Source organism: Tenrec ecaudatus, chromosome 1, assembly GCF_050624435.1.
Source record: "Tenrec ecaudatus isolate mTenEca1 chromosome 1, mTenEca1.hap1, whole genome shotgun sequence".
NCBI lineage: Eukaryota > Metazoa > Chordata > Mammalia > Afrosoricida > Tenrecidae > Tenrec > Tenrec ecaudatus.
In genome coordinates this window covers 78,192,819-78,215,504 of record NC_134530.1, presented here as the reverse complement: position 1 = coordinate 78,215,504, position 22,686 = coordinate 78,192,819, and the positions used below count along the sequence as shown (strand labels likewise).

At 50.2% G+C, this 22,686-nt stretch overlaps 2 protein-coding genes across 3 annotated transcripts in view; one reads left to right on the top strand and one right to left on the bottom strand.

The window, feature by feature from the left end:
* Positions 1–820: 820 nt before the first annotated feature.
* On the top strand, positions 821–22,335 carry ECHDC2 (enoyl-CoA hydratase domain containing 2). 2 transcript variants are annotated; one of them, XM_075556232.1, is made up of 11 exons: positions 821–1,072; positions 9,076–9,143; positions 9,214–9,301; positions 10,885–10,971; positions 11,748–11,840; positions 13,104–13,160; positions 13,491–13,678; positions 15,583–15,633; positions 15,990–16,037; positions 16,601–16,687; positions 18,781–22,335. In XM_075556232.1, the coding sequence occupies exons 1-10, from the start codon at positions 949–951 to the stop codon at positions 16,676–16,678; spliced, it is 882 nt and encodes a 293-aa protein (XP_075412347.1). In that variant the 5' UTR covers positions 821–948; the 3' UTR covers positions 16,679–16,687; positions 18,781–22,335. The 2 variants fall into 2 exon arrangements, with proteins under 2 accessions (XP_075412347.1, XP_075412338.1); XM_075556223.1 differs by lacking the exon at positions 18,781–22,335 and having other exon boundaries at positions 826–1,072; positions 16,601–16,897.
* ZYG11A (zyg-11 family member A, cell cycle regulator) overlaps positions 17,410–22,686 on the bottom strand; it is a 45,041-nt gene continuing 39,764 nt past the window's right edge. Inside the window, exons 12-14 of the mRNA XM_075532846.1 lie at positions 20,768–20,829; positions 20,328–20,425; positions 17,410–17,588 (exon numbers count right to left, since the gene is read on the bottom strand). Coding sequence (XP_075388961.1) covers positions 17,410–17,588; positions 20,328–20,425; positions 20,768–20,829 — 339 coding nt within the window. The remainder of the gene's footprint in view (positions 17,589–20,327; positions 20,426–20,767; positions 20,830–22,686) is intronic.

Below are 22,686 nucleotides of genomic sequence, written 5' to 3'. Positions count from 1 at the left end.
AGCTAAAAACTTCAGCGCTTCACAACCACCAGACACTCCAGAAGAAAAACGAGGCTAGCGACTTCCATAAAGATTTCTGGTTTCAGACACCCCTCGGAGCGGTTCTACTTTACTATTCACTTCACTATGAGGTGAAATAGACTTGATGGCATAAATTATCCATCATGAAGGATCTTTAATCTGGATCAATAAATGCGTGGTGCCCTCTGCTTTCAGCAGGCAAGGTTGTGGCATCTATAGATCTAGGGTTGTTAATGAGCCTTACTCAATCCTGAGAACTCACTCTTCTTAAAAATCCAGCTTCTCGGATTCTTTGCTCAGCATGCAGGTTGAATAAGTACGGGGAGAAGATACAATCTTGCCACACACCTTTTCTGACTTTAAACTCCCTTTTCATCCATGTACAGGTTACTCAGGAGCACAATGAAGTGTTCTAGAATGCCTGTTCTTTTCAAGGCGACCCATTGTTTGTTAGGATCCACACCGCTTGGCATCATCAGTAAGATGCAAGTAAACATTTTTCTGGTATTCCCTTTCAGCCAAGATCTCACTTGTCCCACGTCCTCAGTCTGGCCTGAATCTCAGACACTATTACTACCCCTATTGTGCGGATTTTTTTTTTAACTGTTGAGAGTTGGACATCCTTCGCTCAGGTCTGATATGCAGATACCAGTGGTGGCCTATAATCGCTCCTCAAACCACACTCACTGTCAGGGACTCATAGCGACCCTCCTGGACAGGGTAGAACTGGCCTTTTGGTTTTCCACGGCTTTTAAATCTTTAAGGAGCAAACTGCCTCATCTTGCTCCCGTTTAGCGACTGGTGGTTTGCAAGGGCTGTCCTGGGATTCGGGGCCGTCCTGCGGCCGGGGCCTGGCTGGCCCGTGGGTGGAGCCCGGCTGCGGGCTTCTCGGGGGCCTGGCGCACCGCCGTCCACATCGGTGCCGGGATGCTGCGCTCCCTGCCCCGCGCCCTGCGCCCCTGGAGGCCCCTGTGGGCCCGAGCCCACGCGTCCGACGGGGCGGCCGGGGGCCCCGAGATCCAAGTGCGTGCTCAGGCGGGCCCCGACCAAGGTGAGTGCCCGGACGCCGCTGGAGCAGACGAGCCGCGCGATCCCGCCGGGAAGACTGAGAGTTGGGGGGCGCCGGAGGGGGCTGGAGGTGTGCTCCCAATCTCACCCGTCCTCGTCCCCCGCCTCTCCAGCCCCCACGCGCAGCTCCCGGAGCGCACAGGGCGCGGAAAGGGTGATCGCGTCCCTGGCTGTGAGCCGAGGCAGGGTGTCCCTGACTGCGGTCCTGGGACTAGGGGGAGGGGGGGCGGGGCAGGAGTCGCGCAGCAAAAAGGTCACCCTCGCCCCGATCCGGAGTTAAGATGGCGGAGGTCCGGGGGAGGGCTGCACCCCGAGTCCAGCCAGCGCTCTGGGCAGGGAGGCCAGGGAACCAATCGGCTCGCGGAGACGGGGGGTGGGGGCCGGGGAAAGAAGCGGGCGTCGGGAATGCCAGTCCAGAGGTCAGCGGCTAGTTTTTGCCGCCGGATGATTCCGCAGGAAAGTTCAAGTCAATGGCGAACAAGTTTTGGTTTGGAATCTCGGGGCCCCATTCGATAATGCTCGATCTGTGTCGCCGTTCCGCTGCACGCAGCCGTCCTCGTCACGGCAAGGCTGCGCTCAGGTCTTTGCTGACCCCTCGCTCCCATTCTACCCACCACCCCGCTGCCTTTGAGGAAGCTTTGTGCAAGTTGTTTTAAGTTGCGCAAATGCGGGGTATTTATTCTCCGCCCCCTCCCCACCCCCACTTTGACATTCATATTTGAAGAGCGGCTTTAGGAAGTAAATCTAGTTCCCTGCTTCCTGCTGTACTTAGGTACTTCGGGTGCACTGAATTCGCGTGGGCACCCAGGGCCTGCATCCCATTGGCACCAGCCTGCACATTGATGTGACCATGTGCAGTGAGTGCTGGGTCTTCAGTAACACCTCATCCTCTGGGAAAGCTATCGATCACTTTGCTCCCTGCTTTGCAGACTACTAAATGGAGGTGCAGAAAGGTTAAGCAATTAGCCCCCAAACCCAGTTAATTAAGTGGCAGAGATGAACCGGTTCTGATTTGAGAGACTGTGTTGTCAACCCCTTTCCCATAGGAAAAAAATCACCACAAGTTTATTCTAAACAGTTAGACATACGGGAGACCATTTTGATTCTAGAGTAAAATCAAATGGCTTGAGCACCTGATGCCAAGGGCTTAAGAGGAGAGCCGATGCTTTGAAAATGATGAGGGTAAAGAAAGTACAGATGTGCTTTACACAATTGATGTATGCATGGATTGTGATAAGAGTTGTGTGAGTCCCTAATAAAATGTTTTTTAAAAAATCAAATGGCTTGAAGAAGTTAGGTACAAGGAGACTTCTAAAGATCGTTGTTTCAGGGCTCAAAAGAGGCTCCGTCTCAGATATAATTTAAGGAGAACATTTATGAAGGCTTCAAAGAGACAAAGATGCAGACACATGATCCGGAAGAGGGAAGTCACGAGGACTCAGTAAAAATGGCATCTAAAGGATTCACAATTGGGAAGGAAGCAAGACAATAGGGTGGGGTAGGTAAAGGACACACAAAAGCATGAGTGGTAGCAGATCAACACACAATTACAAGTAGGATTACAGAAACAGGAACAGGACCATGATTGGGACACACAACTCGTGAGATAGAAAGACTTACAAAGATTGATCCAGGGCCTTCCCACCAAGTTAAGATTGGGTACATACTTGGTTAATGATCAGAAAGCACTTAATGGAGTCTTAATCTATGTGGGGAACTCCAAAAATGAATGCTGCACCACCAACCACTGCCTATTGCAAAACAGGGTGCTCAGAATTCACGCTCTAATACAGTAATAGCACCCAGGAAGAGAGTGCATCAGTAATAGCACCCAGGAAGAGAGTGTCCATCAAAATCATCTTCCTCATGCAACAGGTCAAGGAGGCTTTCCAGTCAAGGAGTAGGGGCAGGGGTCTCCTGGAGCAGTCTGGTCTATGAGATACACACACCCCACCCTTGGTTCTCAGATTATTCCCTGCCTTGAAAGGCATGTCCACGTTCCGGCTGCAGGTATTGTTAGCTGAGTTTTGCCCTCCACATGGAGATGATTACTTTGAACTTTTAAATAAATAGTTCTCCACCTTCCTCAGGCCGCCACCCTTTAATGTAGTCCCTCATGTGGTGGTGACCCCCAACTATAACATTATTTCATTGCTACTTCATCACTGTCATTTTGCTACTGTTATGAATCAGGCAACCCATGTGAAAGGGTCGTTCGACCCCCCAAAGGAGTTGTGACCCACAGGTTGAGAACTCTGTTCTAAAGGCACACAGCAAAGGTTTTTCAGTTCATTAGGAATTCTAAAAGAACTGCAATATTTAACCCTATGGAGGGAGCCTCTGGGAGGTCTGCTAAGCCTCGGTGAAACCCTGCAGGACAGTGTAGCCTGGAGTGAACCTTTCTAGGTACTTTCCATTAGGAAAGCCATATGATGTCAGTGTCCACTGCAACAATCAGATAAGACCGTCAGAGTAGCATATGTGGCACACCGCATTCTTTTTCCTGTCCTCAATGGCCCTGCAGGCAGAGTTGTCCCAAGAGCTTTCCAGGCCTAACACCTAGAGGGACACACACAGATCGCATCTGTCTTACAGCAATACAGAAAATGATGCACACAGAGGCTGCAGTCAGGAATGAGGCAAACACGTAGAAAAACCAAACCACTGCCATAGGTTTCCAAACTTGTTAGGCCTACCTCTCCCTTTTCAGGAAAAATGTACCTCAGCGCCCCCTCCCCCCGGCAATAACAAACATTTTTACTGTTTTGTGGCCCATATCCAGGGGAAAGTGCAATATCTGCTTTTGCAGCCTGACCGGATTGCCCCATTATGCCACGTCTTACCCCATGCACCAGCTCCTTTCACAGACACGTCTGTGGTTCGCGCCCCTTGAGTGGGCTTTTCAGTCATCCACACTATCAGCTCCCACCCCCACACCCCCATCTTCCCGCACCCTCAGGGCGGAACTGCTGATGTGTGGGTTGGAAGGGGATTCCGGGGCAAGGGCCGGCAGTTCGGCCGCCTGGCTTCCCTCAGCCAAGAGAAGACAAGGGTTCTGCTCAGCTCTCTAGCCTGCTCACGGGCATCAGGCCTGCTCTGGATCTTTCCCGTCTTCAGCTCCGCACTGTGCCAGCTTGTGTCTGTCAGCACTAGACCTCACTTAGATACTTTCTTCCTTATGTTGATAGAAAACTGACCCAGCTTGTTACATTTTCACAGCTGTCTTGGGGAAGGGGGTGGCGGACCAGCCACTCTCCACTGTTCTCCAGCGGGTTGATTCCTCATAGCTCCTGGGCCATCCAGCTCTGGTGCGGTCCAGTCGCAGTGAGTCGGGATCCCCCGCTAGGTGGGTAAGGCTTCGACAAGTGGGAGACAGAAATCACATGACTCAAAGGTTGCGGTGACTGTTCCAATTTTATTCATGCAAAGCTTCAACTTATATATTCTTTTTCTTGGCTTAAAGCTCATGGCCTGAGATCATACATAAGGAAATTCTCAGGCCACAAGACTGCAACAAGTTACATCAATCACATCATGATTCTTGGTTAAAAATTAGTACATCTTGAAACTAAAGCTGTCTTAGCTACAAGGGTGATAGACATAAACCTTCTAACAATAACTGAGCACACTTCGTCCAACTAGGGCGCATTGTTCTAACTATGAGATCAATAAAGCATTAATACGTTTCATTATCAAAAATTACTTCACAGGCTTTGGCTGTTCTTTCTTAGGCTGTTCCTCTAGGGCTTTCATTTCTTGTTCTTTCTTTTGCACTAAGTTCCCATAAATTAAACTCCCAAAAGTCTTTCTGTACCAAGGTATGAGTTGCCTCACAATAGGTAGCTTTGTTCCAGTGGACTTCAGACATCACAGAGGCCCTCTTCTTGCTAACCGTTCCATAAAACTTAAACTACTAAAAGGAACTTGTACACCTTCTTTGTTAACTATTCTTAGGCCATTTTCATTGCAAGCCCTCGTATAAGGTAAATCAGGGCCAGGAACTCTATTTCTCTTTGGGTTATTTCCTGGAGGGGGATGCCGTATTCTGCCCCCTATGCGGTAACCAAGATAAGGAAAGGGAAAAACCGTGGGAAGAGGATGATAAACTTTTTTAGAATCTTGCACAAAAGCACTCCAAATAATTATGGCAAGGCCAATCAAACAAGTCCAAATACATGTCGAGAGCAGGTTTGGGCAGCCAACTCCCACCGTCCAGCTTCTTTGGAGCCGGGCCAGGCATCGTTCGACTCTGTCTTCGACGTCACGCGGCAGGACTGGTCCCCTCACAGCTCCCTAGCTAGACATTTGAAGGTTCTCCACCACAGCCTGACCTTGCCCGCTATTTCCCCTACTCCAAACTTACTGCCGTCCACTCGATGCCGACTCATAGTCCTCCTATAGGGCATGGCAGAACTGCCCCTGTGGGTTTCCAAGACTGGGACTCTGCAGGAATAGAAGCCTCATCTTTCTCCCTCGGAGTGGCTGGTGGTTTCAAACTGCTGAGCTTAAGGTTAGCCGCCCGACGCATACCCACTGCCACCACTAAGCTCTCCTGTTCTATTTTGTTCCTGCCACCCCCTGGCTGGGTCCTTCCTCGGTGTGTACCTGAATCTTTGGAAGCTCAGCTTCCCTTTCTTCCATGATTTTCCATGCGTCTGAATTTACCTACCCTTATAAATTAGCTTCTTGAAAACAAGCATTGCTAACTGAGTCTCACTGTCTCCTGAAACAAATCACCTGCTTTTCTGGGCCTGTGTCACCCGCCCCATAGTGACGGCTGGTTGACCAGCTCAAGTCCACCACCCCTTGCCTGTGTTCCATCAAAGAAAGAAATGCCCCAGGTCAGCTCTGACTCCCAGCGGCCTCATGTAGGGTTCCTAAGACAGCTTCATCATGCTCCCACGGAGCATCCGGTGTGTTTGAACCCCTGACCTTGTGGTTAGCAGCCCACTCCATAATCCACAGTGCCACCAGGGCTCCTTTGTTCTGATTGCAGGGGTAGTGAATTATTTAATATCACTCTTCTAGCCAGTTTCTTAACTCCTACACGCCCTTTCCCTGCATGGGTCTGGTAAGGAGGTGGGGGGAAGATACTGGTAGAATTCACCTGTGAGTCACTGTGAACAGAAACCAGCTAGAGTGCCACCCTGCTGTGTATAAAATGAGCCCTCTGAGAAGCAAGAAGAGAGATCTAAGAGTGGTGTACTCCTCTGGACCTGAGATTCCCTGCTCAGTGAACCTCTGAGATCCAGAAGACAGCTTTGCCATCAGGGACAGCAGCGGAACCAGACGCCGTGGAGCCTGAGCCAGCGCGATGGACTTCCCAACCTCCAGCGCCAGTAAAGCCGAGTGCTTGTGGAACAGGGTGCTTCTCGGCACTGAATTCGGGAAGCTGGCCTTGCTGACCATGGAAGTGGAGCTGGGTGCCTTTGGGCTGAGGCGTACTGGGGTGGGTTGCTTCTGGGTATTTCATGAAGGAAGCTGGATTTTCTGGACCGTGGAGCTTAGCGGAATGCCTTTGGGTCGAGGCTTAGAATGGAGTGGTATGCCCCTTTGGGCGCTTACTAGCAGAGCTGAAAGAACTATGTGACGTTTCCGGAAAAACAAGTCTGGCCTGAGCATTCCGCACGGGCATTACATGTTAGCTTCCTTAATAAACCCTCTCATTATGAATTTTGAGTTCTGTGAGTTCTGTGTAGCCATTGCAATGGATATTACAACCTAGAGATCAAATAAAGAATATCAAGATACCACACTGATAGAGGACGATAAAAATGGAGGGGGAAATGATTAAAGAGGGCTATTCAGGGAGAAAAGAAAGAACAAGGAAGCAAAGAGAAGAGTGTGAAATGCCTGTCAGCCTCAGAAGGCTGAACTAGTTTGCTGCTGCTCTTAACAAATGACCATAGACTTTGCGGCTTCAAACAAGGGGCCTGTGTTAGCTCCCAATTTCTGGCCGTCAAAAGTCCGGGCAAAGCTGAGGCAGATTCGCTATGTCAGAGTCTTGCCAGGTTGGCATCCAGGGCATCTCATCAATAGCACAAACAGACGAAGGTCTGTTTCCAAGCTGCTCAGGTGGTTGGCAGGATTCACTTCCTTGGGGCCGTTGGACTGAGGTTCCTGTGTCTCGTGTCTGGTGGTTGAGCACCATTACCAGCTCCAAGAGGACCCAGCTCCTGGCGGGAGTCTCTCTACACATGGTAGCGTATTATTTTAAAGCCAGCCATGGAGGGGTGTTTCCCAGTGTGTGTCGTCTTAATGTCATCAGAGGAGCGATGTCACGTCACCTCTCCCATATAACCAATCTCATGGTGTCCCTCTTCGTTTGATTTCTCCATTGCCATCATTTCCTGTCCCCCATGGTGTGCACTCTTCTAGGACACACCAGAGCTGGAAAAGTCCTTGGGGACATGGGCTCGCCAAGGAGGCCACAGCTCCTCGGCCCTAGAACTCTCAGCTGGGACCTTGTTCCTTGAGACGCCTTGGCCCTTTCTTATCTCTTAGATCAACTCACAGAGCGTGTGGACCTAACAGACAGCACTGTATGTTCTTCAGACAGAGCCAAGAGCCCTAGGGTGATGGGGGTGGAGGAGAGGAGGGAGGGCTTTTGAGGTCAAAGAAGTGGGAAATAACCCTCCACTTTTTCTATGTGGGGGAAATAGCTTGAAGGGGAGGGTACAGGTGTTGGAGTCCCTGCCGAGCCCACCTACACCAGGCAAGAGGAGTGGAAGCCAGAGTGGTGTGCAGGGGCTGTATGGGTCGGGGAGTCCCCTGTGGCTCCCCATTAGGAATTGGGCTTTATTCTGGCCCATTCTGGGTTATCAAGATGACTGTGACCCATCTCATATGAATACAGAGCAAGGCTGAGGCAGGCAGGTCAGCTGGGCAATCAAGGACTAGAGAAAGCAGCTGTGTTAGGGCTTGTGGCTGCGAGGAGGGAGGTGAGCCGAAAGATCTGAGAGGGATTTCAGAGGTGGGACTGGCAGGGCCTAGGCACTGAGTGTGCTTTATGAACGGGGAGGGAGGTGACACGACAGGCATCTGGGGTTATGGTGAGGTGGTTGCTCACTGAGATGGCAGGAGAAAGATTGTTTTACGGGAAGCGGGTGCACCCCAAGACATCCCCCTGGGCCCGTGGATGGCTATTCAGTCCTGGAGGGCTGGGGAGAGGGGTGGACAGGAGGTGAGTGTGGAAGGATTTGCCAAGAAAGTGGAGACTCCTTCCTCACCGCACATTGGAGACGCCCGTGGGCAATGCAACTCTGAAATCACAGGAGTGAGTTTGGTGAACGTCAGGATAGTGGTTGCTTTGGGAGGACATGGGGCTGTGCTTAGGAGGACTTTGGGGTGGCTGACACAGTTCTGTTTCTTGAGCTTGGGGGGTAGCTGATTTCAGAGTCTAATGACTCACTGGACTCTAGAATCAGCAGTTTGGCATTGAAGACAACTATGGAGAGCTATGAAGTTGAAGACGTGTGTGTGTGTGTGTGTGTGTGTGAGAGAGAGAGAGAGAGAGAGAGAGAGAGAGAGAGAGAGAGAGAGAGAGAGAGAGAGAGAGAGAGAGAGAGAGAGAGAGAGAGAGAGAGAGAGAGAGAGAGAGAGAGAGAGAGAGAGAGAGAGAGAGAGAGAGAGAGAGAGAGAGAGAGAGAGAGAGAGAGAGAGAGAGAGAGAGAGAGAGAGAGAGAGAGAGAGAGAGAGAGAGAGAGAGAGAGAGAGAGAGAGAGAGAGAGAGGTGGCAGAAGCAGACAGGAGCCATATAGACATGGCTGTTCTCCTTCCCCTCCCCTGGGCTCCAGGGCTCACAAGCCCTTCTGTTTCCTGCGTGTCCTCCACTTCTGTCAGGAAAACTGATCCCTAGCTTCTGTGGTGTATTCCAAGTGCTCAGCAAAGGCAGGGCTGCCCACACCCAGGCCTCCTGTGTCCTGGCCCTGGCACAGGGGTGAGCAGGGCCAACTGGCTCACCCAAGGCTGCCTTCTCCCCTGCAGGGATCACTGAGATTCTGATGAACAGACCTGGAGCCCGAAATGCCCTGGGGAAGATATTCGTCAGCGAGGTGAGGGTGCAGGGCACCAGGGTGGGGGCGGTGCTGAGCCCGCAGGTGACTGATGGTGGCTCCTCACCAGCTGCTGGAAGCGCTGGCCCGGCTGCGGGAGGACCGACACATCCGTGTCCTGCTCTTCAGAAGCGGCGTGAAGGGCGTGTTCTGTGCAGGTGGGTTCGCTCCCTCAGCCACTCCCAAGGCACTGTAGGGTGGGTATCACCCTGCAGGGCTGTGGGAGTCCTTTTACAGTTGTGAAAGCAAAGACGACGTAGGTCACACAGCTAGCAGAATGTCACCTTGGTCCGCCTGACCCCTAATCCTTGTCATTCTTTCTACGGCATCATAACTTGTTCTGACTCTTCACTCAGCATTGAGGAAGCTATGTCCAAAGAGATCTACAAGGTGGGACTCTGTTGCCCACCTCCAGGATCTCGGCTGCCACTGTGTCCACTGCCTTCGTGCCATCTAGTCTTCGCAATGGGGCAAGCACTGTGAACTTGTGTTTCAAAGATGAACATTAACTCCCCCCAGGCTACGACGTTAGGCATGTCCATGAGAACAGGCCTGAGCGGCGGGCATCCCGCCTCCCAGGATGGGGAAGAAGCAACAAGAAGGGTCTCACCCGAGGCGGGAAGAAGGCTGTAAGGGGACAGGAGTGTGATTCTGATGTTTACAAGAGGATAAGTTGTCAGGCTTAGAGTGCTGTGTGAGGCTGGGTTTTCTAGAGACACAAAACCAGTAAGGCTTCGATGTGTTGTATACAGAAAGCAATTTACATCAAGAAACGGCTTACACAGTTATAGAAGTAGGTTAGTCCGGTCAAGCGCCTCCTGATCTGGGGAAGCTGATGGACTGGAAACAGGACGCACAGGCTGGTGGCTGCAGAGGCGCACAGGCTTGTGGCTGCAGAGGTCTGAAATCAGCCGAATGAATCCACCGTCAGTAGCCTGCTGATGGCTCCTGGGATGCTCCAGCAGATGGTCAGGGGCCAAAGAGGATTCGACTCTGTCCAGTCTCTCTTATACAAAAAGGATTTTGACCACAAGGAGGTGTTGTCATGCCACCAAATCGATAGGTTGAGTCCTGCCCCTATCCATACCCAGGAGTGCCTAGCTGACAGCACAAAGGAACAGCCCCGGGGCCTGACCAAGCTGCCCTGAATGGTAGACCTCACTACCTTCGCCTCCAACTTTGGCTCCATGTCTTACCCTCCTCCATCACAGCCACACTATGCCCCTTTAAGACCTACTCCTTGCTATGCCAGCTGAGCATGAGGTTAGGAGAAGTCGGCAGGAGGCGGGACTGTGCCTTTGACTTGCTCTGGAACCCTGCTAAGCTAGTCTCTGCCCCTCCCTTGGCTGTTTCCCCCTCAATCATGGAAGAGGCTAGAACAAAGCAGTATTTCAAGGGCTCCTGTCCTGACTCCTCCAGGGTACGATATAGAAAGCCTACACTCACTCCCTGCTCTGGCCCCAACCCCTGCCATCTGCTTTCAGCAACTCCACCATGTCATGACTGTCCCCTGGGCTCTTGGTCCCTCCACGCTACTCCAACCTCATTCTTGTCTTGCTGGACTTCTCCGCCTCCTCAGACCCCACTGACCCTCCCCTCGTTGAGCCTTCGCTCTCTTAGCTTGGGTGATGTTTCTTTCCTGTTCCCCCCCAAGCCTGCTCTTCCTGGGTCCTTTCACGGTCTGGGATTCGGCAGCCGGTCACTTTCCCAAGGGCTTTCACAGTCCCCTCACCGTCTACAGGTGCCGACCTGAAGGAGCGAGAGCAGATGAGTGAGGCCGAGGTGAGGGCCTTTGTCCAGCAGCTCCGAGGCCTGATGAATGACATTGGTGAGGGTCTGGGGATCAGGGGAGGCTGTTCCTGTCAATCCCAGCCCCACTCTGTGTGCCGCCCCATCTTCCACCTTAATAGCAGAACATGAGTTTGGGGGTGAGGGGAGGTGCAGAGGATTATCCCAGGGTAGGAGAATGCACAAGGCACTGGGCAAGGTGGGGTGGGGAAGGCGACAAGGGGTCTGAGGCCATTTCTTCCAGAGGTAGTCCTGGCTCCTTGGCAGCTCCATATGACCACCTGCCAGCAGGCCCCAAGGACTGCCATCCCAGAGGTCAAGCATGCTCCCAAACTTTGACAAAAGGCTGGTCCCTTTGCCTGGAACACAGATGGGCCTCTCATGGTGCCTCCTCCAGGAAGCTTTCCATGACCCACCTTCCAAGCACTGATTATGCGGGGCCATCACTGCATAGCCACAGGTCTGCCTCCTCTAGGAGACGCAGCCATTGCTGACTCTGGTCTACGTTCCCAACATAGGGCCCTTTCCATGCTCACAGGAGCAGCAGGGAGAACATGAAGGCTGGCCCCAGGGAGACCATTAGGGGTGAGCTTGAGCAAGGACCATTTCAGCTCAGCTCCCCAGTTTGCCAATGGACCCCCTTCTCTGGTGGGAGAACAGACTTCCATGGTAACCTGGGGGAGGTACCAGGTGAGGGCCCCACACCTGAGACCAGTGAGGCCTTCCATTCCAGCCAGCATGCCCCTCCCCAGCTGTAAGCCCCTGTCCCGGTTCTACAAAGACCTGGAAGCTGATTTTCCGTCTCCGTCTCCACAGCATCCTTCCCTACGCCCACCATTGCGGCTCTGGATGGGTTTGCTTTGGGAGGGGGTCTGGAGCTCGCCCTGGCCTGTGACCTCCGAGTGGCAGGTACTGTACAGTAGGTGAGGCAGGGCCAGATGGGGAGGGGAGAGTGAAGCAGGGTGAGTCTGGAGGTGCAGAATTGGCCACTGAAATTGGTTCCCCTCCTGGCCATGCCACTGACTGCTAGTGTCTGAAAAGCTTCCCTCCTCCCCAGTGACTCCCCGTCTCAGAGCAGGCGCTGAGGGGAGGGCAAAAGGGCCCAGAGGACAAGGCCAGAGGACAAACGTTCTGTTGAGCCTCCCAGTCGGGTTAAAGACTACTTTATTTGACACAAAGCTGAGTCCCAAGGACAGTGACAGTTGCAACCATGTGAGCAGGATCACTGCCTCTGGTTCACTATTTGTGTTCTTTGTGCAAAGCAGTTGGGTTTTGTTTGATGAATGGAGGAAATGCCCCGGCCCCCACTGCCTGAGCGAATTCAGGCCCACAGTGACCCTACATAGGATTTCCCAGACTTTGTAAACCTTTGCAGTAGCAGCCAGCCTCGTCTTTCTCCAGAGGTGTAGCTGGTGGATTTGAACTGCTGACCTCTGTTAGCAGTCCAATGCTTACCCAACAGCATCACCAGGGCTTGTTATCATCTCAGGAAGAACATTTGAAATACATCAATTCCTGGTGTGGATGTTGTTTCTGTCAATATGGTGCGGGAGGCGGGGGGGAGGATGCAGCCCCCGTACTCTCCACCCCAATGCGTTCCTGCATTTCAGGCAACTAACTCACAGGGTTTTAGTGGACTGAGAGACGGTGATTGAATCCCTTCATAAGCATTAGTAATGAGTGCTCTCCCGCCCACACGGCAAAGTTCAGATGGTCTATGCTAACGGAAACCTGCGAAGGTGGGCCATCTTTGAGGAGGCTGAGCGAGGAGACTGGGCTGGAATGCAGGGGGGCGACAAGTTGTGGCTCAGTGAGGAAGGAGTAGCCGTGGCAGGGAGCAAGTATTAGCACTGTGGGCCACAGGCCAGTATCCATGAGCCCACAAGTCGTTTATTAGGGGCCTTCCAAGCATCCCCTCGGTAGACCTGTGGAAGCCTTGACCGACCTAGTGACACACCACTGCCAGTAGGTGTGCGGGCCTGGGCCTCCCGACTCCCAGGGTAGGGCTTAAGGCTTCCCAAGGGGCAGTCTGCTGCTAGGTCACGAGGACAGTGGTTGAAGGGGGGCAGTGTATGCTGGGGGTGGGGGGCGCGTGGAGACGACCGCTACCTCATCTCCCCATGAATGGCTGACTCTGGAAGATGTGTGGGGTTCACTGTTGTGTTCTTACAGCGTCTTCGGCTGTGATGGGGCTGATTGAGACCACCCGAGGGCTCCTCCCAGGGGCAGGTAACCCCTCTCCTCTGCCTGCCGCTACAAGCATGCTCTGCTCACTGTGCCTGTGATTCCTAAATAGGCCTTGAACCCCAAATGGGGCACACTTGGCAGTCCTCAGAGTATCTTACTTCTTCATGCTGCTGCACTTACTAACCACAGCAGCGTGTAGACGTGATGCTTGATGTACTGGGGCACATATGCAACTCACAACACTGTGATGCTGATTGACTGGTCTGGAGCCCAACCCCGGGCAGCACCCTGGACCCCGCCCTCCCACCTGGGCGCTCTCTTGCACTGTGCCTCCTCGGGGCTCACACCCATGCTGTCCCCCCACCCTGGCAGGAGGCACTCAGAGGCTGCCACGCTGCCTCGGACTGGCACTGGCAAAGGAGCTCATCTTCACTGGCCGGCGGCTGAGCGGGACCCAGGCCCAGGTGCTGGGGCTGGTGAACCACGCCGTGGCCCAGAACGAGGAGGGTGACGCCGCCTACCAGCGAGCTCGAGCACTGGCCCAGGAGATCCTGCCTCAGGTTTGGTAGCCGCTTGGCCCAGGAGGGGAAGCACGTGGAGGGAGGGGGGAAATGGGGGACTAGAGAGGAGCCAGTCACCCAAAGACTTGGCGCTTCTGCACCCATTCAGCTGCCCACTAAGCAAAATAGTCAAATTTTAATTTTGAATGAAAATGAAGATAAAATGTGGAAGCCCTGTAGTCAGATGGGTTTGTAAGCCCTGCCCAATGGCCTTTCTGTGATGAGGGATGTTCTATTGTCTGCCCTATGCAGTATGGTAGCCACGAGCCACATGCAGCTGTTTATCAACTCGTCATTGAAACCAGCTGCCCGGGCACACTAAACCACACTTCAAATGCAGCTAATGGCTAGCTTATCTGGATAGTGAAGTCTTTAAGGGTCCTCAGACCTGTCATAAACACAAGATTCCAGAGCAGATTCAGAATGCTCAACCCACCTTTCCTGGGTACATTGTGGCACAGAAATTCTTGAAATACAATGATCATGTTTTAAGGCTCATTAATGTTTTTAAATCTCCAAACTGCCCTTAATCACAGTCCTCCAAAAGGGTTAGAAATGTTTGCGCAGGGGTAAGTGAAGTTCTGACCCTGGTCAGGTACCATCCCTGCTTCCTCAGGGCCCATCTTCTGGGGATCACCTGGCGTCTGGCTAGCTGAGGCTCCCAAAGCCTGTGAGATGCCGACCCACATTTTCTTCATGGGGAAGGCAGCTACATGGAGCTAGGTTTGCCTGGTAACGCTTGACCTAGCCGTTCCTGAACACCTTCCCATCCATGATCTGTCTCAACCACGCCATTTGACTTGAGGGGAAATGGATCTGGAAAGGGCAAATAGCATCAAGGTCATATCAAGGTCATGCAAAGTTCTTGCAATCACAGGTCCATACTGGTACTTCAGTAATTTTCCCCCCACAAAACAAGTATAGAGTACAGTATCAAAACTATTTTATTTTTAAGGGGGCAGGGTATGAACACAATTTTTAAAGCAGTGAAGCTACATATATAATGTATCTCCAATACAAAAATAAACGTTACAAAATATAAATTAAAACATAAGCCTATAGAAATGTTAACCATATATTCTTTGTATTAGCACATGAAAACAAAATATTAAAAAACATTTTCAAGCAGGTTTCTACCCCTTCCTCCCAACTCTTTCAATTTTAAATAACTACCTCTTTTGTTAACTTTTGATAGTGTCTTTTATTGGGGGAGAGGCAGGGGCTGTAATGTTGACAAAATGATGTTTAGTTGGGTTTAAAAGCAAGCATTGTTCTATCTTGTTTGTCTAATCGAAAATGAGTGGAGTCTGAGGCCACAACCTCAGACAATTCTACTACTCAGAATATTACACTTGTTCAGTGAGGATCCAAATCAATGCCTGATCTCCCAGAGGGAACCAGTCTAGCAAGATCTGTACACTGGGTGCCATTTGTCTTTGGGCATAACTGGATATTTGCACTTGATCAAGTTGATACCGAATTCCAATTCTACTGAAATGTATCAACCAGTCCAATACAATTACTGATACTTAAGTACTTAAAAGTAGTCAATATACACCCAAAATTAGCAGTCAGCCCTCAGTATTGAGGGGTTAGATTGGTTTCAGGTTACTCCACCCCCAATACCAACCATCAATGAATACTCAAGTTCTATATGAAATGGTTTATTTGAAAATAACCTTCAACCAGCCTCCTCCCATATCCTTTAAATCTCTAAATTACTTATCCTACCTCATAGTACCCCCACCCCCCACAGAGGGAGCAGTAACTGTTAGAATAGCCCGAACTAGGTGCAGACTTCTACCCAAGACTGACCCCACAAGCCACTGTGTGTGTGCCTTTCCTGGTTCAAGCCTCTCCTTTCAGCGCTCACCCCCTTCTAACAGAGCTCTTCTCTCCCCTAGGCCCCCATCGCCGTGCGGCTGGCCAAGGTCGCCATCGATCGAGGCATAGAGGTGAGAAGGCGACCAGGACACTAGGGCTGCAGTGCAACTAGAATGAATTCTCAGGAACAGGGACTGGACTCTTCAAAAGACCTTTCAGTGGCCTTTCTCTCTGCACCTCACTTTATAACAAAAAAGGGGCCAGTGAGTCAGCTCAGCTCCGGGCTACTTCCCGTGTGTCAAGGTGGGGCTGTGCTCCACTGGGTTTGCACAGGAGGTGACCCTCCTAGGTGGCCTCCAAGTGCCAACTTCTCTGCTTGCAGCTGAGCTTGTCACCAGCTGTACCTCTGGGTACTCATCTCCAAACAAGAAGTTTTGGCTGGGTGGTATGGCGACAGAGATGGAACTGAGTGCTATTTTTCTTGTAGGTTGACATTGCTTCAGGGATGGCCATTGAAGAGATGTGCTACGGCCAGGTATGTGGTGGCTGCTGGCCCATTCATGATTAGCAGAAGCTAGACTGGGGGTGGGTCAGCACTGTGAGTTCTTCTCATCCCTGCAATCTACTTACATGACTGATACACACACACTCTCCACCACCACCCCCCTCACAAATAACCTGGAGTGGCCCAAGGGGAACCACACTGCTTGCTGCTGTAGAGACTGGGTTGGAGTTGAATCATCAAGGCCTCGGTTACAGCTGGTAGACTGTGTCCACTGGTGGAGCTGCAAGCATGGATCTGATCAGCTGGACTCTGCCAAGTGCAATCTTCAGGTTCAGAAATGTCTTACGATAGTCCCAAGCAGAACCAACTACACACCGGGATTCAAACCCAGAGTTTTGATTTCTGTTTCTGCTGAGCAGCCTGTGATCAGACCGTGTAAGTAAAGAGGTGGCAAGGTAGGGATGCTGGAGAGGCTGTCCTGCCTTGGAGCCACACCTGGGTCCTGGCTGTCTCGAGCAGGTGAAGCTTCAGCAGGTCTCTTCCAGCCTTTGGCCCCATCCTCCCAACAAAAATGTTTTTGTATGTTGTTACAGAATATCCCAACTCGGGACCGACTGGAGGGCATGGCAGCCTTCAGGGAGAAGCGACCCCCCAGATTTGTTGGTGAATGACCCTCCATGGTACGGCTGCTAGTTCTCAAAGGCCCACTTCGCTTACCTTCCTGACTTCTCCCTGAGCCAGACAATGCTTGGGGCCAGGTTGGCTTTAGTGGCTTCTGTCTCCCCTCTGTGGATGATGGACTTGGGGTCACACCAAGCCACTCCTGCACCCTGACCTAATGTCACAGATGATGAGCGTGGTAATAAATTTCCAGTTTTCCTACCACACAATGGGGATAAGAAATATGCCTTGGACTGGCTGAGCATAGCTCAGGAATCTACTGGTTAGGTTCAGAGCCCAGAACAGTCAGCTCTGTGACCTTGGACAAGTTATTTAACCTCTCTGTACCTCAGTTTTCAATTCAAACGGAAACTTTTATGAGAAGTACAAAGCAAACTTCATATTCGGCAAACCTAAGTTCTACTTCGTAACATACAGTGTTGTTCACACTACGAAAACCTGAACAATGTCAAGCAGCAGAAACATTTTTGACCATTTGCTTCCCCAGATATGTGATTTGTGTGAAGTTGCTACTGAAGGGATAGGTTCTCCCCAGAATGATTTCAACTTGATTTGGTATCTAGCTTCAACATACCAATGCAACCTTTATGTAACTTAAAGATGGTAACAGACAGCCAAGGAAGTGGCGGACTCAAACTTGGACGAGAACAAGTCTCAGCATTCAATTGGTGGCCGGGCAGAAAGATCGAACACTGGTGGATGGAAAGCATTACAAAACCCCTTAGGTTAAGGACAACTGAGGGCGAGGGACTCTCTGATAGCTGGTGAAATGCATCCTGAAGTCATTCAGGATGGCCGCTGCCATCTGCCGCGCCTGGGGTTCTGCAGCCGTGTGCTCCTGGATGTCACTCACAAACGGCCATCCTCCTTCTTCCACCAACATTCTGCAGTATTTGCTGGCTGCAAGACAATCAAGCAAAGACCGAGTAGCATTTTAAATATACAAACCGCGTGCTATTTACCTTTCTTCTGTAGAGTACAAACGTTTCCAGCCCTTGACCCGGGAGCAAATAGAGACAGTGTGTTGGCTCCAGAGAAATTTGCTGAAAAATCAGTGTGGCTTCTGTAGTGAGCTGCTTGTTGTTGGTTGCTGCGCAGTCGACTCCGACTCACAGCCACCTCAGTGTGTGTCAGAGTAGAACTCACTGCCCCAGGGTGTTCAAGGAGCCCTGGTGGCACAGTGGCTTATGTGCTGGGCTCCGAACCTCAAGGTCAGCTGTTTGAAACCACCAGCCGCTCCTGTGAGAAAGGCGGGGTTTTCTACTCCGGTAGAAAGAGTAACGGTCACGTCGAGTCAGAATCGACTCAGTGGCAGTGAGCGGCTGGGTTCTCGAGGCTGCGACCTTTGGGAAGCAGAGTGCCAACTTTTCAGCCAGCTGTCAAGCACTTAAGCAATTGTGCCACCCAGTGGCTCTGCCATGAGCTTACAAACGCTGACTTCAGTGCGCTTTATTTCTAGACAACACTGTGCGTCACAGATCTCAATCCAGCTATTTTAATAGTAAACACCCACTTCACTTTCAGGCAGCAGGCTGGCCTAGGGACTAGCAGTCGCTGGATTAAAGATAATGAAAATATCTTTACACACACAGCAGATTGTGCAAAGTAACGGGATTTCCCAGGAGCCAGAGACAAAGAGTAGCACACACAAATTCATCTAAGCCAATTAGCAGTTGTCCTGGGGAAGAGAGGGCTGCTGGTCTCAGCCCCACAGGAGTCTGATAACCCGACCTTTCACAGGGTTCGAAAGAAGCCGTCATCTTTAGTTGACCCAGACTGCGTGTTTGCACAAGGATAAGTCAGTCTTACTACTGGGGTGCTAGTTCATACATGCAGGGGTTGATTTTAAACAAATTTAGTTAACATTTGCACCTGTAAGGTGTGCCTAGCTACCGACAAGTCTCCCAGAATACAAAACTACAAAGCCACTTCCAGGAGGGATTTGCTGGTCCAATTGAATTCAAAACCGAGAGGTCAGCAGTGTAAGTGGAGGGGGCGCTGCACGAGTGAGAGAAAGGGCGGGAAAGGTGCGGGGGTGGGGGTGGGGGTATGGCTTTCCCATCCCTACAAGGCGCTTGCTCATTCTTCCCAGGTTTCACAGGCTGTCCTAAGAGAAGGTCTTCAGGAAATCTCATTGTGTCCACCCTGCAGTCCTGATCTGACGCTCAAGCCACACTGAAAAGGAGCACACGGGTGCTGCGCTGGGACGGGTTTTGTGTCACATTGCCTGGGCTAGGGCGCTGCGCTTGGCAGCTGTGGCCTGCGACTCCCTCAACGTCATAAACTCAACGTCATAAACCCCGCGATGGGATCTGCTGTGAGCAGCCAAGCTGCTGTCCAACACTGGGAACAGAGCACCAGTCGACTGGCTTCAGCTGCGATCTTATCAAACATTGTGTCATGCGCACTGTTCTAGTTACATAGGCTGTTATTCATTGAAGGTGTTTGTGAAAAGAGGTTGGAAGTGACGCCCCTCCAAAGGGGACTAGTTAAATTATGCCACCTAACACCAGAGAAATACCGACGTCTTAATACAGCAGACTCTGGAATCGCGCCAGTAGTTAGAACCCTGGCTCTGCCAGTTCCCAGGCCTTTTTAACTTGGGGCAAATTACTTCACTTCTCAATGCTTCAGTTTTCTCATTTGTAACAAAAGCATAGTAAAAATACCCTTCTACTAGTCGTGATGATTAAGCAACGTGCTCAACTACATGCTCGTTATTTACTGCTCCAATCGTCAGGGAACACACCATTTCTAGACCATTCTGACCCTGTGTATCAATGAGCCCCTCCCTCACAGTACCCTTCTTATAATGTCCAAGGAAATATCAGGGTAAACTCCTGAAGACCATCACTACTGCGTGGAAGGGGTAATTTCTTTCACATACCGAAAAGACATGATATCTTACTAAATTTCTAACATCAAGTTTCTCAAGGTCTTCTTCACGTAAGTCATACTACTTGTTGAAGGCATGCTTTGTATTTTAATGCTTCTGTTAATACTGTCAACGGTATCTTTTTCCTTCAGGACATTTCCTTAAGATGGTGCTGGCATTCTAACAGTATTGCATACAGTTTCTTTTAGCCAATACACTGAACTTTTAATTCTAAAAATACTCTCAGGTTTTCTAGTACAAAGTCATAGTCGTTTGTTTTGTAGTAAAAACAATAGTTTTAAGCAAAGGGTATAAATAAACCCCAAATTCCCAAGGTGGAATTTAAACCCCCAAACATGAAGAGACAGACCTATGTATAACCAGGAAGAGGAAAGGCAGGCTGTAGGACGGCATACACACAGAGCGAGCCCTCTTGATTTGTTCAGATGCATTTCCACCCTGAGTCGGGTGGAGCACGGAGCATGCAGATAGAGAAGTCTCTAGGCGGGCACCCCTCAAGTTAGGACCCAGGGGCTAGCTTCCGCTTCCTGGACAGCTGGAGAGCCACCTCCAGGTATGTGACCAAGACTGTTAGCAGCCTGGAAACGAACACACACTTTCCCTGGTTTTTCTTTTTTAAGAGTTAAAACTAGATAACGTGTTCAGAACCACTGATCACAATTCCTTCCTGAATTTAAAGTCACCCGGTTCTACAGTGAGGCTTAGGAAAGGCTGGGGAACTCGATGGCGTGGTGAATACATACGGTTTTTGCTGCAGACATGATGCATGGCCCACAGTGCCCAGAGCTGGGCCTCTGGCTGAGAAAAGCTGCCCAGGAGCGGGAAAAACGCCTTCAAGGACCTAGAAGAATACAATGGGGCCGGAGCCACAGATCTCACCGCTGGCATCAGTCCATCCTGTAGTGCACCGATGAGCTATCGTGGGAGCTGTCCGTTAAGAAAATGCACCGTGTGTTCGGTACTTCATACATTTAACATCTCATTTCAGCCTCAGTCTTGCACCTATTAGTTTCACATTACAGCCTTGGCTGTTTTCTAAGATGGACTTACCTAATATCAACGAGAATTAAGATTTGAATACAATATTATTGGACTTGGAAATTGTAACATGGCTTCATGGATTTAACATTGTGCACAGACCAAACTACGAGTTCCGAAAAGCACCGCATGAGCGCGAGCATACCTGTAGGTCACCAGCGCCGTCATATGACAATCTGAACTTGGCCAATTCTGGATGGTTGCATGCTACACAGAAGAAGAAGAAAATCAGGATTCCAACAATTTTAAAGGGTCACAATAGGCTACTTTATTATCATTTATACTCACATAAACTTGAAACAAACTATTTTCAATATTGGGGAATGATTAATAAATGGAGGTACAGATACCTGGCAAAAGAGGTAAATGACTGTATATACAGGCTATGAACAAAACCATAGGGGAGGCAGCAAAGGGGACTCCTTGTTTATAAAGACTTAATCATTTTCTTGGGGGCCCACACAATTCTTATCACAATCCATGCATACCTCATTTGTGTAAAGCACATTTGTACATTCATTGCCCTCATCATTCTCAAAACATTCACTCTCCACTTAAGCCCCTAGCATCAGCTCCTCATTTTATCCCCTCCCTCCCCGTGTTTATAAAGATTGACTGGGCTTTTCTCTCAATTCCTTCCCGAAAGCCAATAGGCTAGTGCTAGTAAAAATGGTCTTCAAGAGAGAAGGCAAATACACCAAGAAGAAATCATTTGGAAGAATGAGACACGAGTTAGCACAGGGAAAGTAAAAACGAACTGCAGTCTTAAAAAGAAGTTTGGCACAGCAAGTGCTGATGGGAACGAGGGGTTGGAAACAGACTGGATTGTAAACGTGTTTCTGAGAGACTTGCGGAGCCTAGGTGACATTCGCAGGAGCAACTGGGGGTGGGAGCATCCCCCTAAGTGAGACTCTTTAGAGTCACTGTTGAGACAGACGACACCCCTTACCGCTAGCCTCCGGCCCGCCCCTCCCTAATGGGCTTCTACACCGTTCACGCAGGAGAACAGGAGCGTCTTCTCCAGGGAAACGCCAACCAGGTCAGGACAGAAAGAGCTCAAGACACTGACATTCATTGGGGAAAACCTAACAGGCACGTGGAGTGAGCCCATAATGAGCAAGCCCCACACATCTGCACATACATACAAATGGATACTGAAGGATGCCCAGAACCCATAAAATAAATAGATAAAAACAAACGGGAAAAAAGTGGCAGGAAACAAAGAGACCGTGAACCAAAAAACCCTTAAAACATATGCATTTCATTAATATCCTTGAAGAGTTAACAAATAAGTTGATCCTGGAAATTAAAAATATATTAGCAGATATACAAAATCTGACAGAACAAGTTGGAAGTTGAAAACGAAGTTCAACAGACAAGCAGGGCAACCAGAGACATGATACATGCCATAAACAGGGGGGCATGCACACAGCCATGGAGGGGCAAAAAACTACATGCAACAAAAGTTCCAGGACTAAAGTAAATGGACCTTCCAGAGTGATTAGAATCAATATAATAAATGAAAATAAAGCACACCTTGGTGATTTTCAAACCCCGAGGATAAACATCTTAAACTTTGACAGTTCTGAAAGGAAATATTCCAAACCTAAAATCTGTTGTCTTGCCCTTATATCAATTAAATGTGAAGGAAGCCACTAGACTCGTGACTGGAGGATGCGCTACAACCGAAGGGGGAGGAGCACACCAGTGACAGGATGGCCTGGGACCCGCAACACAGAAAACCAACATGAAGCACAGAGCGGAACCCCCCCCCCCCCGCAACCTCGCTCACACACATACACCTACGTCACAATTTAGAAATCCATTTACTGCAAAAACAGAGAGAAGCCAAAGGAAGCCCTAAGATGGGAGTGTAAGAATATACGCGAGGGTGACAGCACTGTAGCAGACACACAAAGCACACTGACCAGATGGAACAAATAAGGTTCTGGGACAGAAGTCGCTGGGGAGGAATCAATGATATTTGAATGTATGAAGGGACATTCATAGTGGAAAATATGGAAGAGTGGGGTAAGTGACACAAGAAAAATAAATTTTATTTCC